Raw genomic sequence first — 13731 nt, 5'->3', positions numbered from 1 at the left:
GAAGGAATTGCCTTTAAACTGTCATAAGTTATGACTCATAACTCCCAACTTTTAGTGGGTTTGTACCCCCATAAGATCATACTTTATAAGTGACCCAGGAGACGTTACCATGGCAACCAGTTACACTAAAAAGTTGGTTGACCCATTTACTTCATAGCTACCTAGTTTAACCCTCTTTATTTATTACAACAACAGTTTACTCCCTTCCTAGGTTATGCGCGGTCTTCGGCGGCGTGTACTGCCTGAACCGGCCCATAGACAAAGTGGAGACCAAAACCGTGGCCGAAGGCAAGACCCAGGTGTCCGTACTTAGCAAGTCCAAGACCCTCAACTGCGACCATCTCGTCATCGGCGTCAACGATTGCCCCAAGGACCTCATCTCGCAGGAGCCCGTCGACAGCTGCGACATCTCCAAGGTAAAACTGCTGATCTGCAACGCGCGTGCGACAGCTGCGTCTGTGTGAATCGAATTTATGTTGTAACGCAGAGCGTAAACTCCGACACATCCCGACACTCCCCGGGAAAACATGACTGCCGCAAATATCGTGATGCTTAAATTTTTATTTCATGGATGTCGATAGTATCAAAACAGAAGAAAATATGGACCCCAAGTAAGGACTTGTACCTAAGGAGGTACTAGTATTATCAATGCGAAAGTAACTCTGTCTTCACGCTTAAACCGCTGGACGGCTTTAGCCTTCGCTGAGTCCTAACTTTTTTTAACAGATATAGTACTTAAGACCTAGATGTGTGTCTCCAGCTTTGTTATTTTGGATATGATTTCAACATTATTAACATTCTATAATCAATGAACAATTTGTGCTATAAAAAGTACATTCAGCCATTATTCTTAGTGTTATTATAAAGTATGCGAGTACTACCAAGAGGAGGATATACGATGGTTTTAATTCCGAAAATCCCTGAAAATGAAATGCCTCCTACGAGATAGCGATCAACGAACTTTTTGCGGATGATGTCGGGGGCACTGAAATAATATGTTCTCAGATGCACTGGTGACCTTATCGTGGTGTTGTTTTTTTTTTGGCTGAGTCGCCTCTCACCGGCTAAAAATCCCGGCTTCGCGTCCTCAACTCCCTGTAGTTTATTACGAGGAGGAGAGGATCTTGCTTCAGCCATTTGCTGAATAACCAGGAGAGGAGCATCAATACTCCCGTTAAGTTCTGTGGGTGTTTGGGTCAGTCTTTTTTGATGATCCCCATTGGCTTGCTCCTTGACCGTGGTGTTGTTTGCAGGCGGTGTTTATAACCAGCTCGTCGATGTTGGCCAGTGAAAAGGAGCCGCTGACGCTGCTGCGATTCCCGCCGCTCGGAGACGACGGCCACGCCGTCACCGTCATCGAGGTGGGGCCCGCCACTGGCTCCTGCCCCAAGGGACTCTGTGAGTATACTGCACCGGCGTTTAGTGATTGGCGCGCATTGGGTCAATTTCAGGGTAGGCAGCGCTAGTTTGCGCCGCCACCCCCACACCAGGGTAGGCACTGCCTATCCTGCCGCTAACTCAATGCACACATTGCACCTTCATCGAGGTGGGACCCGCCACCGGCTCCTGCCCCAAGGGACTTCAATTTCAGGGTTCATAAAGCGCTCGTTCGTTAAGAGTCGCGTCCTGGAATTTTATGTTTTATGATGTCAGCTATCCTATTATTAACCTTACTAGGACATTATTATGTTTAAATTTAATCAAAATACCTATATTCTATAAATGTTTTCGTTCGGCTCCGAAGCGGTAACGTTTCGTGTGCTCTGCCTACCCCATTTGGGAATACAGGCGTGATGTTTGTGTGTGTGTGTGTGTTGTGTTTTCGTTATTGAGTCGGATAATCGTCTTGTGCGTTAAGCTTTACGGTTTCTCTTTAGTTGAGGGCTTCATTGGAGGAAAAGTAGCGTTTTGGCCTTAATTGTAGTATGCGCTTGAATGTGTTTGCTTTATCTTCTACGCCCGTAATTTACAGGTTAATGAAAGATAACGAATATTTTTTCAGTTCAAAAATGTTAATTATTCCCGTAACTTCTCCAAAGCTCTCAGATTTCACGGAATTAAAAATTAAGGTTCACAAAGCCAGAGTGTTACAGATCTCCAAACCCTCTGTGTTTCACCTTCCTTATTTTTACGACTGACTAAATCACATCTTCCTCAGCATATGCTCGGACATTCCCCAAGCACCGAGTACTTAACGTAGGCACGCCTAACTTTTTACGACATTTTTTGCTCACTCCAGCAATGTTCTTTTTATCGCGACTTTTTACCCCACCGTGACTCACCGACTGGCCATTGTCCAGCTAAATAGGGAAATTATAGGTACGTGCACATCAACAGATGTTAGTTTTATTGCTTTAAACTAGCGGTCATTCCTGGTTACCAATTATACGACGTGCTAAATGATCCACGTTTGATTAGGTTGGCTTTAAAATGGCGGCTTTAAATCTGTTCATTGTCTGGTTTTAATTAATTTATCGTTTAGGCTATTTACACATAACACATTAGCCATAGCGAGAAAAAACACATTTCGTCCCTAAAATACCTATACAGAAAAGCCGCAATAAAAAGTAGCTTAGATATTATATTGAATAACGTAGTGAATAATAACGTAGTGTAGTGAATAATTTTAATATCGGGACAGACATTCCAAAGGTTTTCTTCTTACTTATATTAAACAAATAAACACATTTTTTTTGATAATTCAAGTATCAAACATAGATTTCATGAAAATCGTTAAAATCGTATTTGCAAACTCAAAAACCGGCCAAGAGCGTGTCGGACACGTCCTAAATAGGGTTCCGTAGCCATTACGAAAAAAATTAGTAATATTTTTCTAAGGATTTCGTATTTTATAAGGAATCTTCCAAGTGTAGGTATATTTTATACCTTAAGGCTGTTATTTACTCTTAAACTACTAATAATTCTCAAGCAAACTTAGCCGTTACAGTTTTCCTTGAAAGTTTGATATACTTACTACCATTCTGAATTTTTTCGAATTTTTCCACCCACCGGTTTAGATTTTAGATGGGGGGACGCTCGATTTTAATGAAAATTTGCACTTTAAACTTGAATATTTTGCAAACAAATCACTGAATCGAAAAATCGTTTTAACAACCCCCTAATGATTTTAAAAGACCTATCCAACACTACAAGGTTGGATGAGAAAAAAAATCGCCTCCACTTTACGTCTATGAGAGGTACACTAAAAAAAATGTTTTTTCAAATTTTTATAGTACTATTTTGTCGGCATAGTTTACATACATATTCGTACAAAATTACAGCTTTCTAGCATTGATAGTCCCTGAGCAAAGCCGCGGACGGACAGACAGACAGACAGACAGACATGGCGAAACTATAAGGGTTCCGTTTTTGCCATTTTGGCTCCGGAACCCTAAAAACACAAATTTACGTACAAATATAGCTCGTCCATTAGTAGGTACAGGATTGTATTATAAGATATTTAAAGTTATTGACTTGATGGTTAGAGGGGTGAGGTAATAGTAATAGAGTTTCTGATTTAATATCCAGCCTCGACCCTATCCTGTACCGCTTGCTAATAAGGCTTGGGCCGTAAATATATTTCAATGGAAGCCAACCGTGGCCTTCAGTGCCTACAGTTGTCGATACGACAATATTAACCGAACATAATGTAATATTTATTTACATTTGTACTTGTATCGAGGCAAAATTTTACATGGTTCTATTTTTTCCACATTATATAATGTGTTACTTATTAATGAAGTAGCTAGTTTTTAACCTGATTGTAATTTCTGCTATTTATGCATTTTTAAGATTCCGCACCTTCCGGAATAAACGGAACCCTTATAAGATCACTCACGTGTTTGCCTTGTGTGTCGTGTCACAACCGATTGTGTTGCAAATTGGCACTCATAATGTAAATCGATGCCCCAAAGACGGACGAGGCACTTAAAAGTAATTAATAATGAATTTTAAACATGGGGACCACTTTTTTCTGATTCCCAGGGAATAGAGAATAAAAAGATCTATATTTTTGTTTCAAAGTAGCTTTATCTCCGTAACTATAGTTGGACGTAGTTTAACGAAAAGGATCCAAATCACTGTCATGTTATTCATTAACTTTGCTTTTGTTCCTACTGAAAGTAGATCCAAAATAAATAAAATAGTCGTTGAAAGTTGGATCCTTTTTTGTTAAACTACGTTCAGTTATTATTATTAGGGACTTGGTATGCAAGAAGGTAGCAATAAGAACTTAATTTTTTTTTAGAATTTTTAATTTTTTTATAAGATAAGGAACAATGAGGGTGGGTTTATTCGCTACGTTGGTGTATAGAACACTTCGTGTTAGTCCGAGTCGTTCTTGGTCTCTTTTTATTTACTTTAAGATGAAAGAGAGGAAGATGCTTAACTACTTAATTCTGCGCGGACAAAATCGCGGGCAAAAGCTTGTAATCTATAATTTCTGGTGCGAAAGTTGTCCATGGCTATCCAACGTGGATTCCGCGAGCGTAATGGGCGCTTTTGCGCCAGGAATGGCAATGGGCGGGTTATTTGACTAAAATATTGTTTGTAATAATAGCTTATAATTATTTTCAATACTTAATTGAATAAAGACTACAATCAATATATAATAATACTAACAATACGGTGCATTGTTTCAGTCGTGGTGTACTTTATAACGAAGAAGGTGAACGAAGCGGAAAGCGATTTGAGGCCTTACGCGGAACGCATCTTCCACATGGGCGCGGGAGAGCCGGCCGACGACAAACCTAAGGTACCCATAGGACTCAAAAAGAAGCTGATATCTCGTAGGGCACTTGGCTCACAAGCCATGTAATCATATTCCCCCTCTCACTGTAACGAGGCGCCGCTCGAGTTTGTAATGAATCGATACTTCAACAATTAATTCACTGCAGTAGAATTATTCTATGTTATATTGTATTCTATTGTAGCACCAACTGTCATTGTGTGAAATAATAAATATTTATAAGTATTTATTATTATTACCACATTTATCTTAATAGTACTTGATGCAGTTCACGTAAAAATGATTTGATCAAAAAACGAACGAAACATTATCATTCTTAGTTAAGTATTAACGTATTCTTAGCTAATAATGTTTTAAATATGATATTAAAACATGACATAAGCAATCCATAGACTTTATAGATAAAAACCGGCTAAGAACGTGTCGGACACACGCCCAAAATAGAGTTCCGTAGCCATTACGAAAAATTAAGTAATATTTTCTAAGGATTTCGTATTTTATACGGAATCTTCCAAGCTTAGGTATATTTTATACCTTAGGCTGCTATTTACTCATAAACTACTAATAATTCTCAAGCAAACTTAGCCGTTATAGTTTTCCTTGAAAGTTTTAATGTACTTACTACCATCCTGATTTACCTATATATCCGTGCAAAATTACAGCTTTCTAGCATTGATAGTCCCTTACATATAGAGGATGGGAAAAGTGTGTACAGTCCAGAGCTTATGAAGCAAGGGAAAACTTAAACGTAAAATAAAGGCTACATTTTTTCTATCCTCTAAGAAGCGGGGCCCTCCCTCCCCCCCCCCCTCCTTGGCGACGCTTTTGGAATGAGAATACGGCGGCGAAATAACGTTCCGCTCATTTGCGGATCCTGAATTTCTGAAAATTTAAATTAATACCCTGTTTGTGCGCAGTGCCTGTGGTCGCTGTTCTACAACGTGAAGGACGCGGCGGCGGCGGCGGCGGCGCCCGCGGCGGCTGGCGTGCACGTCTGCGCCGGGCCGGACGCCGGGCTCGACTTCGACCGCGCCGTGCATCAGGTAATCACTGCTGTTCAAAGCAATCACTTCCCGCAGACAGACAGACGTAGGTTTTTAACCCCTGACGCAAAAAGAGGAGTGTTATAAGTTTGACCGCTATGTACGTGTCTGTGTATCTTTGTTACTGTCTGTCTGTCTGTGGCACCGTAGCTCTTAAACGGACGGACCGATTTGAATGAGGTTTTTTTTATTCGAAAGCAGGTTTTCTAGTGATGGTTCTTAGACATGTTTTATCAAAATCGGTTCAGCCGAGTTCAGAGATATTACTTGGAAGTGACAATGTCGGGGGTTTTCCAACTTTTTGTTGGTTAGTTTATAGCCAACCGGATAGCCCAGTGGTTAGAGAACTTGACTACGAAGCTTGAGGTCCCGGGTTCGATCCCCAGTCGGGGCAGATATTTGTGTGAATACGAGTTCTGTCTTGGTGTTTTGTTTATTTTTATCTTTATTTAGTATGTTTATCCTTTGCCTAGTACCCATACTCGTAATACAAATAAATCAATAAAAGTTTGTATCAGAGAGCATCTTTGTCATGTCAACCCACAACCCACAACAAGGCCACTTAGGATATCGTTACCAGATTTCATGATCTCCTAGTCTATACTTCTACTGATACTGAATACTGGATTAGAATAACTGTCAGTAACCATTTATTTTCCGTCTCACTAGCTCGAAAAAGATTTCTTTTTCCTTCGAAATTGCTAGGAAAACCGCTATTTCCCGTAGCGTTGAAAAAGTTTTTTGTAATTCAAACGTGATGATGATGAATTGATGATGACTGAGCTGGAAAATCGTGTTTTGCTCGGCAGTAAAGTTATTAAGCGTTGCGTGCTTAGCTGCGCTCAGGATTTTGTTTTGCTCCTAGGCCTCTTTCCTTTCTCAGGTTTCAAATTCAATACATGCAATTCCACCAAACAATAACTTTCCAGCCTTGCATAGCAAATAACACCTGTAATCTCAGATATTGATAGAATCGTAAATAAAATAACATTTCAATGAGTTCATATTACTTGGGTTTTAAATTGCTAATTTCTATGAAAGGTACTTTGACAGCAGTTCCGGTCAGTTCAAATTCCAAGATTTACTAATTTCCCATGGTGAATTCCCAAAAGTTACATGGCAGTCTTCGTTTACGTTGTATTATGAACACCCCTACGAAATGTCGTGAAAAGCCCGGGCTTGCACGTCTTGAGTTTTTCGGGATTGATGTGTTACTATGACCTTTACCCCGAAAGAAAACATTGTGAACAAACCTGGTCACACCGGCGACACAGTTCAATGATGTGTGGAGTTTCTGATTCGTACTGACCCGCGTGGGAACGATATCCCACGCCGACTCTTTCGGATAAAGGCCTGTGCCCAGCAGTGATGTATATAGACCGAGATGATAATGGTACAAAATGTCATAATAATAAGACTTACTTAACTACATGCCAAATTTCGTCAAGACGCTTGAGTTATCATGGAAAACTATCTCTTAACTAATGGTAATTTCCACAGGCGGAAAAAATCTTCAAGGAGATATGTCCGGGCGAGGAGTTCCTCCCCCGCGCGCCCGACCCAGAGGAGATCGTGTTCGAAGACGACGTCACCCACGACCAGAGTTCAGCTAGACGCCGCGCCGCGCCCGCTCGTGTTTGTGTCGGTACAACACTGACCTGACTAGAACTGTTTTATCCTAGCATTTATTTCAATTTCCTGATGGCTAATTTAACTACTTAAGACTTTCGGCTTGTCACCTTTGTTCATCCTACATTTGGGAACTTTGACAATTTGTGTGACAAAAACTGCTTGCTAGTGACCTACATTTCAATCGTCCGATGCCCGTGCGCATATTCGTGATATACAAAAAGTTTTGATCACCTTTTAACATAGGGTACTCCCAAAAACCAAGACGGCTTGAGGTCTAGTTGCATGGAAAGAAAACATTGTGAACAAACCTGGTCACACCGGCGACACAGTTCAATGATGTGTGGAGTTTCTGATTCGTACTGAACCCGCGTGGGAACGATATCCCAAGCCGTCTCTTTCGGATAAAAGGCCTGTGCCCAGCAGTGGGATGTATATAGACCGAGATGATAATGGTACAAAATGTCATAATCATAAGACTTACTTAACTACATGCCAAATTTCGTCAAGACGCTTGAGTTATCAAGGAAAACTATCTCTTAACTAATGGTAATTTCCACAGGCGGAAAAAATCTTCAAGGAGATATGTCCGGGCGAGGAGTTCCTCCCCCGCGCGCCCGACCCAGAGGAGATCGTGTTCGAAGACGACGTCACCCACGGACCAGAGTTCAGCGCGGAGGAGGGGGACGCCAAGCAGTAGACGCCGCGGCGCGCCCGCGCGTGTTTGTGTCGGTACAACACTGACCTGACTAGAACTGTTTTATCCTAGCATTTATTTCAATTTCCTGATGGCTAATTTAACTACTTAAGACTTTCGGCTTGTCACCTTTGTTCATCCTAGATTTGGGAACTTTTACAATTTGTGAAAGGTGTGATCAAAAACTGCTTGCTAGTGAGCTACATTTCAATCGTCGGATGCCCGTGCGCATATTCGTGATATACAAAAAGTTTTGATCACCTTTTAACGTAGGGTACTTATTGAAAATTACCCAAAAACGGGTTAATGAAGTTAAAAGATATCTGTCAAGGGAGCATCTCTGACAAGTTGAATACTTAAACTTGGTCTAGTTGCAGCAAACACGTTACGTCAAGATGAATTGCCCTTCGACACAGCTGGAACAACTGTCTAATTGAGCTCCTTGGTTGGATTTATGTAGTTTTTACATGATTGTAGCTTCGACTCGAGCAGATGGAAGCTCTATTGAGCAGCTGTACCACTGCGACTTAATATTGCAGGCTTGTTTAGAAAGGAATATCGAACTTGTACTAATGATCTCTAATGAACACGTACTCGTACCGTGAATTGAATTGGATAGAACAAAGTCTTTCTCATAAACTGAGACCTCTCAATACGCGAATCGACGACAAATGTACTGGTAGATTCGGTCTTTTATTAATGGCGTTAGGCGCTATGGCCCAGTAAAATACGAGAATTGGTGCTGATCACGTGAATGTTTCTATAGTTTTAATTACACTCGAGAGACAAACAACCTGCATCAGATTCTATATTTCAAAGTATAAAATTTGATGCACTTTATTAGTCCCTAAGTATTTTTTATTTTTATTGAAATTGGCTATTTTGATCGCCTTATAAACGAGATTATTACTACATTTCGCACTTTAACTCGAGACGCATAATTAAGCATCAAAATTGAATTGGTTGTGTCATTGAGATTCATATCAATGTGTTGAATGTACGGCACAAACACGTATAGTGGATATCAGTACGTTTGAGCGTTGCCCAGTTTTGTTCCAGTGATTTTTTATTAAACGCTCAAGGGTGTTGAATATTGTTAAGATGTAATCTCAGTAAGATTTTTTTAAGCTTTCAACGCTTGTCTTGATGCATTCCGACTGGTGCGTTTGGTTGGGCGCCACGCGATGCGAGAGAAGGCATTTAAGCTAGCCACACACGCAACGATATACTTGAGCGAGATTTGATTTACATCTGCAGATATTGTCATCTACAACTAAACACATCTGTAGTTTGTTCTCACATGCATAGTGTATATAAATTTGGACGCAATTAAGATCGAATATCTGTCATTTTGCATGACAATTCAAAGGACTTTTTCACGAAATGGGTCCCAAATTAACGATTGTGACCGTACAAGCCCTAACATCACTGAATTCTGTGTTTAATGATCGCACAGGACGCTGCTTTATATCACGTGTGATGTTGACTGTACAGGTCTTGTGTGCGAGTATACTGTTTCGTGTTTGGTTGGCAACAGACTGACCTGCCAAGTGACTATTTCACTAGAAACTAGGAGATAAAAATAATTGTTTTTTATTGCGTATCACTAGGTTAGCCGCGGTCGATAACCTTTTTTCTTTCCAGTTTTAGGATAGTGTAACTAAATTGAAATTTCGGTGGGAAACTTGGCAATCAAATGTTAGTTCTAAAGTTAGTTCTTAGGGAGCAAGGAGTTGGCTAGGTTATCTTGACACCCAATAGCAAGATCAACACATAGCAATGCCACAGGTATTTATATTACTATAATGTCGAACCACATTCCTTTATGGGAGGATAAATTCGAAATTCCACGTCGACAAAGTATTACGGACGTTAGCAATGCATAGATATTATTTTAAGTATAATTTATTGTCATCACAATGTTGCTGATATGCTCTCTAATGTTAATCGATTGTTTTTGTTTTCAATTTATCAGTATTGAAGGTTCAAGGATGTTTATATAATTATTTTTAAAAGACTTTGGAAGAGACACGTGCAATTATGATAGCTATATAGTGGGCGGGTTTGAAATGTTATGAATACGATTAACATTTTGGACGCACCAGTCATAAGCATAGATATAGTAGCACTTTTGATTTAATATTATTTAAAATTTTAAAGCACGTTTAATCGATATTTATTGTCAAATGAGCGTAATCATGCCTTTGCTGCTTCTGAATTTATAATTCTAATACATTGTGATTATTAATTACTCATGGTTTTTTATTATTATATGCACCCTCTCCATTTTTACACCAACCCTGGATTTCTTTGATTTATCGCGGCTTCACCGACGTGAGTGAATACAATACTACCTTATCCATGATAAATATATTAAAATTTTGCATGTCTATGAGGCAGATCATAGTGTAGTATATATATAACTTGTTAACTGTGGTCTTGCAATAAAAATATTTCATTTCATTTCATTTCAGAGGGAATCATGAAAAGTCGTACGTGTTTACGCTAAAAAGGGTAGGTACAGTCGCCATCACAGATTTTGGACTGGCCAAGGTGATCAAAAATATCGAAACATTAACAATAAGGTGCATGTTTCGATATTTTTGACCACCTTGGCCGCTCGAAAATATCTGACGGCGACAGTGCCTACCAGTACCGTGGCGTCTTCGGTAGGCAAAGAAGACAATCCAAATCTCTTCAATTTTTTTTTTATCTTTTAAATACCAACCCGGCGGGAATCGAGTTGTTACGGAGCCACGCCTTTCTTCAGTCCAACTATTATTTTGGCCGTAAGTGCAAAGATGTCAGGACTCGACTCAGGAAAAACGAATGTATAACATTCTATAACATTAGATCGGGAATCAGAAAAAAATGTTTATTGTAGAACATAGGTAGGCTGTAAGATACAGATCGGGAATATATTTCAGTCTTAGAACATTCAAATGGTTTAAACTTCTAGCGGACTAAACAATAGTAGATTGAACGAGTATAAAACGAGCCATTTTACCCAAGAGGTTTATATAGCCACCGAGCCGGTACGGCGAGGGTGGAGGATAGACACGTCGAGGGGAAAATAGGTTTAATGCTCGAGTTTTACACTGCTTTTCACTTAGATTGCGAGGAAATGAAATAGCAACAGTGTAAACAATTGTTCACTTTCTATGTACCTTTTATTTTTCATACATTATTATGTAATTATTTATTTTTTAGTTTTATTGATTTATTTTCATTGATTATTAGTTTAATATACATTAAAAATTATAAAAAAAATATGAAGAAACTTCTTTGTTTGTGGCTGTTGACACCTGTTTACCGTGGTCTTAGACGAAGATTTTACTTTATGCACTAGAGCATAAAAAGCACATAAAAATTCATTTTATGTCGCCTAGATCCAGCATAAACACGAACATTACGAGCATGAGAAGTGAAAAAAAGATTTACACACATACAAGGTAGTACAAAAGATCCTAATGGGTGGATATGTCTGTAGCTAAGCTATTGAAGCCATGGATTTTATATTTAATTTATATCCCCCTTATTCATAAACGACAATCAAACCTATTTTAGTTAAAATGCCGCTAAAATTAGTTTGTCCTTATCTGTCACTTCGACATTTGTATTTGATAGAAAGGGACAAAGCATTTGTTAGTTAACATAGGCTTGTTAAGTTTTATGAATAAGGGGGTATGTCTATAGTCTATTCGCACTAGTTCTATTATCATTATCACTTAACAGACAAATATAGGTAGCGCATTTATGTTTAGGTCATAATAAATAATTGCGAAGACCGCTACCATAAGAACTAGGTAGTGGCAGGCCTTCACGATGTAACAAGATTATAGTTAAATCCTATTGTAAGAAACACGTACAGTCAAGGGCAAAGATATCGACACGGCCAAAGTTACAAAAATATGTATACACGACTTTATGCAATTAACATTAAGGCCGTGTATACATATTTTTGCAACTTTGGCCGTGTCGATATCTTTGCCCTTGACTGTACCTGCATTCGCGTAGTGTCGGTCAAGTGTCGGTTAGCTATCAACAAGGGCCGTAGCCGGGTAAAGGAAGGTTTTGCTCTTTTATGATGATGGGCTGTTTTTTTTTCTACAGTTAGGTTAGGCAGTAGTTTCTACACTGAGGCGGAGATGTGTAGGGATCGACCAATCATATTAGTTGAATCCACATCTCGTCTCCGCTTCATTATTATCAGACGTGTAGGGATTGGTCGATCCCTACACGTCTCTCCGCTTCATTATTATCAGACGTGTAGGGATTGGTCGATCCCTACACGTCTCTCCGCTCCACTCGTCTTCGCCTCATTATCATCAGATGTGTAGGGATTGGTCGATCCCTACACGTCTCTCCGCTCCACTCGTCTCCGCCTCATTATCATCAGATGTGTAGGGATTGGTCGATCCCTACACGTCTCTCCGCTCCACTCGTCTCCGCCTCATTATCATCAGATGTGTAGGGATTGGTCGATCCCTACACGTCTCTCCGCTCCACTCGTCTTCGCCTCATTATCATCAGATGTGTAGGGATTGGTCGATCCCTACACGTCTCTCCGCTCCACTCGTCTTCGCCTCATTATCATCAGATGTGTAGGGATTGGTCGATCCCTACACGTCTCTCCGCCTCATTATCATCAGATGTGTAGGGATTGGTCGATCCCTACACGTCTCTACGCTCCACTCGTCTCCGCCTCAGTGGATCGCAGCCTTACTTAAGTGTAATTGTGTCAAATTTTGCTTGAAATATTCTTGGTGGTTCCGCCAAAAAAAAACCGAAATCATTAAATATGACTTTTCTCTAATAACTAAGTAGGTACCTGTTTTTACCACGCTTTTATTATTTACATAGTAAGTGTTAAAGATAGAGAGTCCATTCTCTTAAAACATATATTTATCAAGTTTAAAAAAATGAAAAAATAATGGTAGGTACTTAATTTACTTAGGTACTTAATTTTAGAGAAGTCCTATTTCATTATTTTATTTTTTTTTCTGCAGTACCATACCACCAAGAATTTTTCACCCAAACTTGACACAATTACACTACTAGACGTAAGTAACTGTAGAAGAAAAAAACCGGCCAAGAGCGTGTCGGACAAGCCCGAAATAGGGTTCCGTAGCCATTACGAAAAAAAAAAACAAAATAATTTATTTTCGGATAACTGAGTAGATCCAAGTATTTTTAGTTTATACAATATTCTTATGAGACTGGTAGTAAGCTGATAAGATATATTATTATTACATTACATTAAATCAAATTACCTACATTAATTTCCATGACATTCATGTACACTGCCTAATTAATTAATTAACTTCTGTTTCATTTCAAATTAACACAACACATCCAATTAAATTAAACTGTCTATCTATGTCAAATTAAGTACTATTTTTCTAAGGATTTCGTATTTTATACGGAATCTTCCATAGTTTAGGTATATTTTATACCTTAGGCTGCTATTTACTCTTCGTCATAGTTTGCCTTGAAAGTTGGATATACTTACTACCATCCTGAATTCTTTCAAATTTTTTCACCAACCGGTTTAGATTGTGGAGTGGGGGGGGGGACGCTCGATTTTAATGAAAATTTGCACTTTATTTCGCAAA

At 39.3% G+C, this 13731-nt stretch overlaps 1 protein-coding gene across 1 annotated transcript in view; it reads left to right on the top strand.

Annotated features, from left to right (window-relative positions):
* Positions 1–10367, top strand: part of Rep (Rab escort protein) — a 21599-nt gene extending 11232 nt beyond the window's left edge. The window contains exons 8-10 of the mRNA XM_074111071.1: positions 4641–4753; positions 5665–5790; positions 7982–10367. Of these exons, the coding sequence (XP_073967172.1) occupies positions 4641–4753; positions 5665–5790; positions 7982–8119 (377 nt within the window). The 3' untranslated portion in view covers positions 8120–10367. The remainder of the gene's footprint in view (positions 1–4640; positions 4754–5664; positions 5791–7981) is intronic.
* Positions 10368–13731: the final 3364 nt, after the last annotated feature.

This window comes from Choristoneura fumiferana, chromosome 2, assembly GCF_025370935.1.
Source record: "Choristoneura fumiferana chromosome 2, NRCan_CFum_1, whole genome shotgun sequence".
Taxonomy (NCBI): domain Eukaryota; kingdom Metazoa; phylum Arthropoda; class Insecta; order Lepidoptera; family Tortricidae; genus Choristoneura; species Choristoneura fumiferana.
This window is presented reverse-complemented; position numbering and strand designations above follow the sequence as displayed.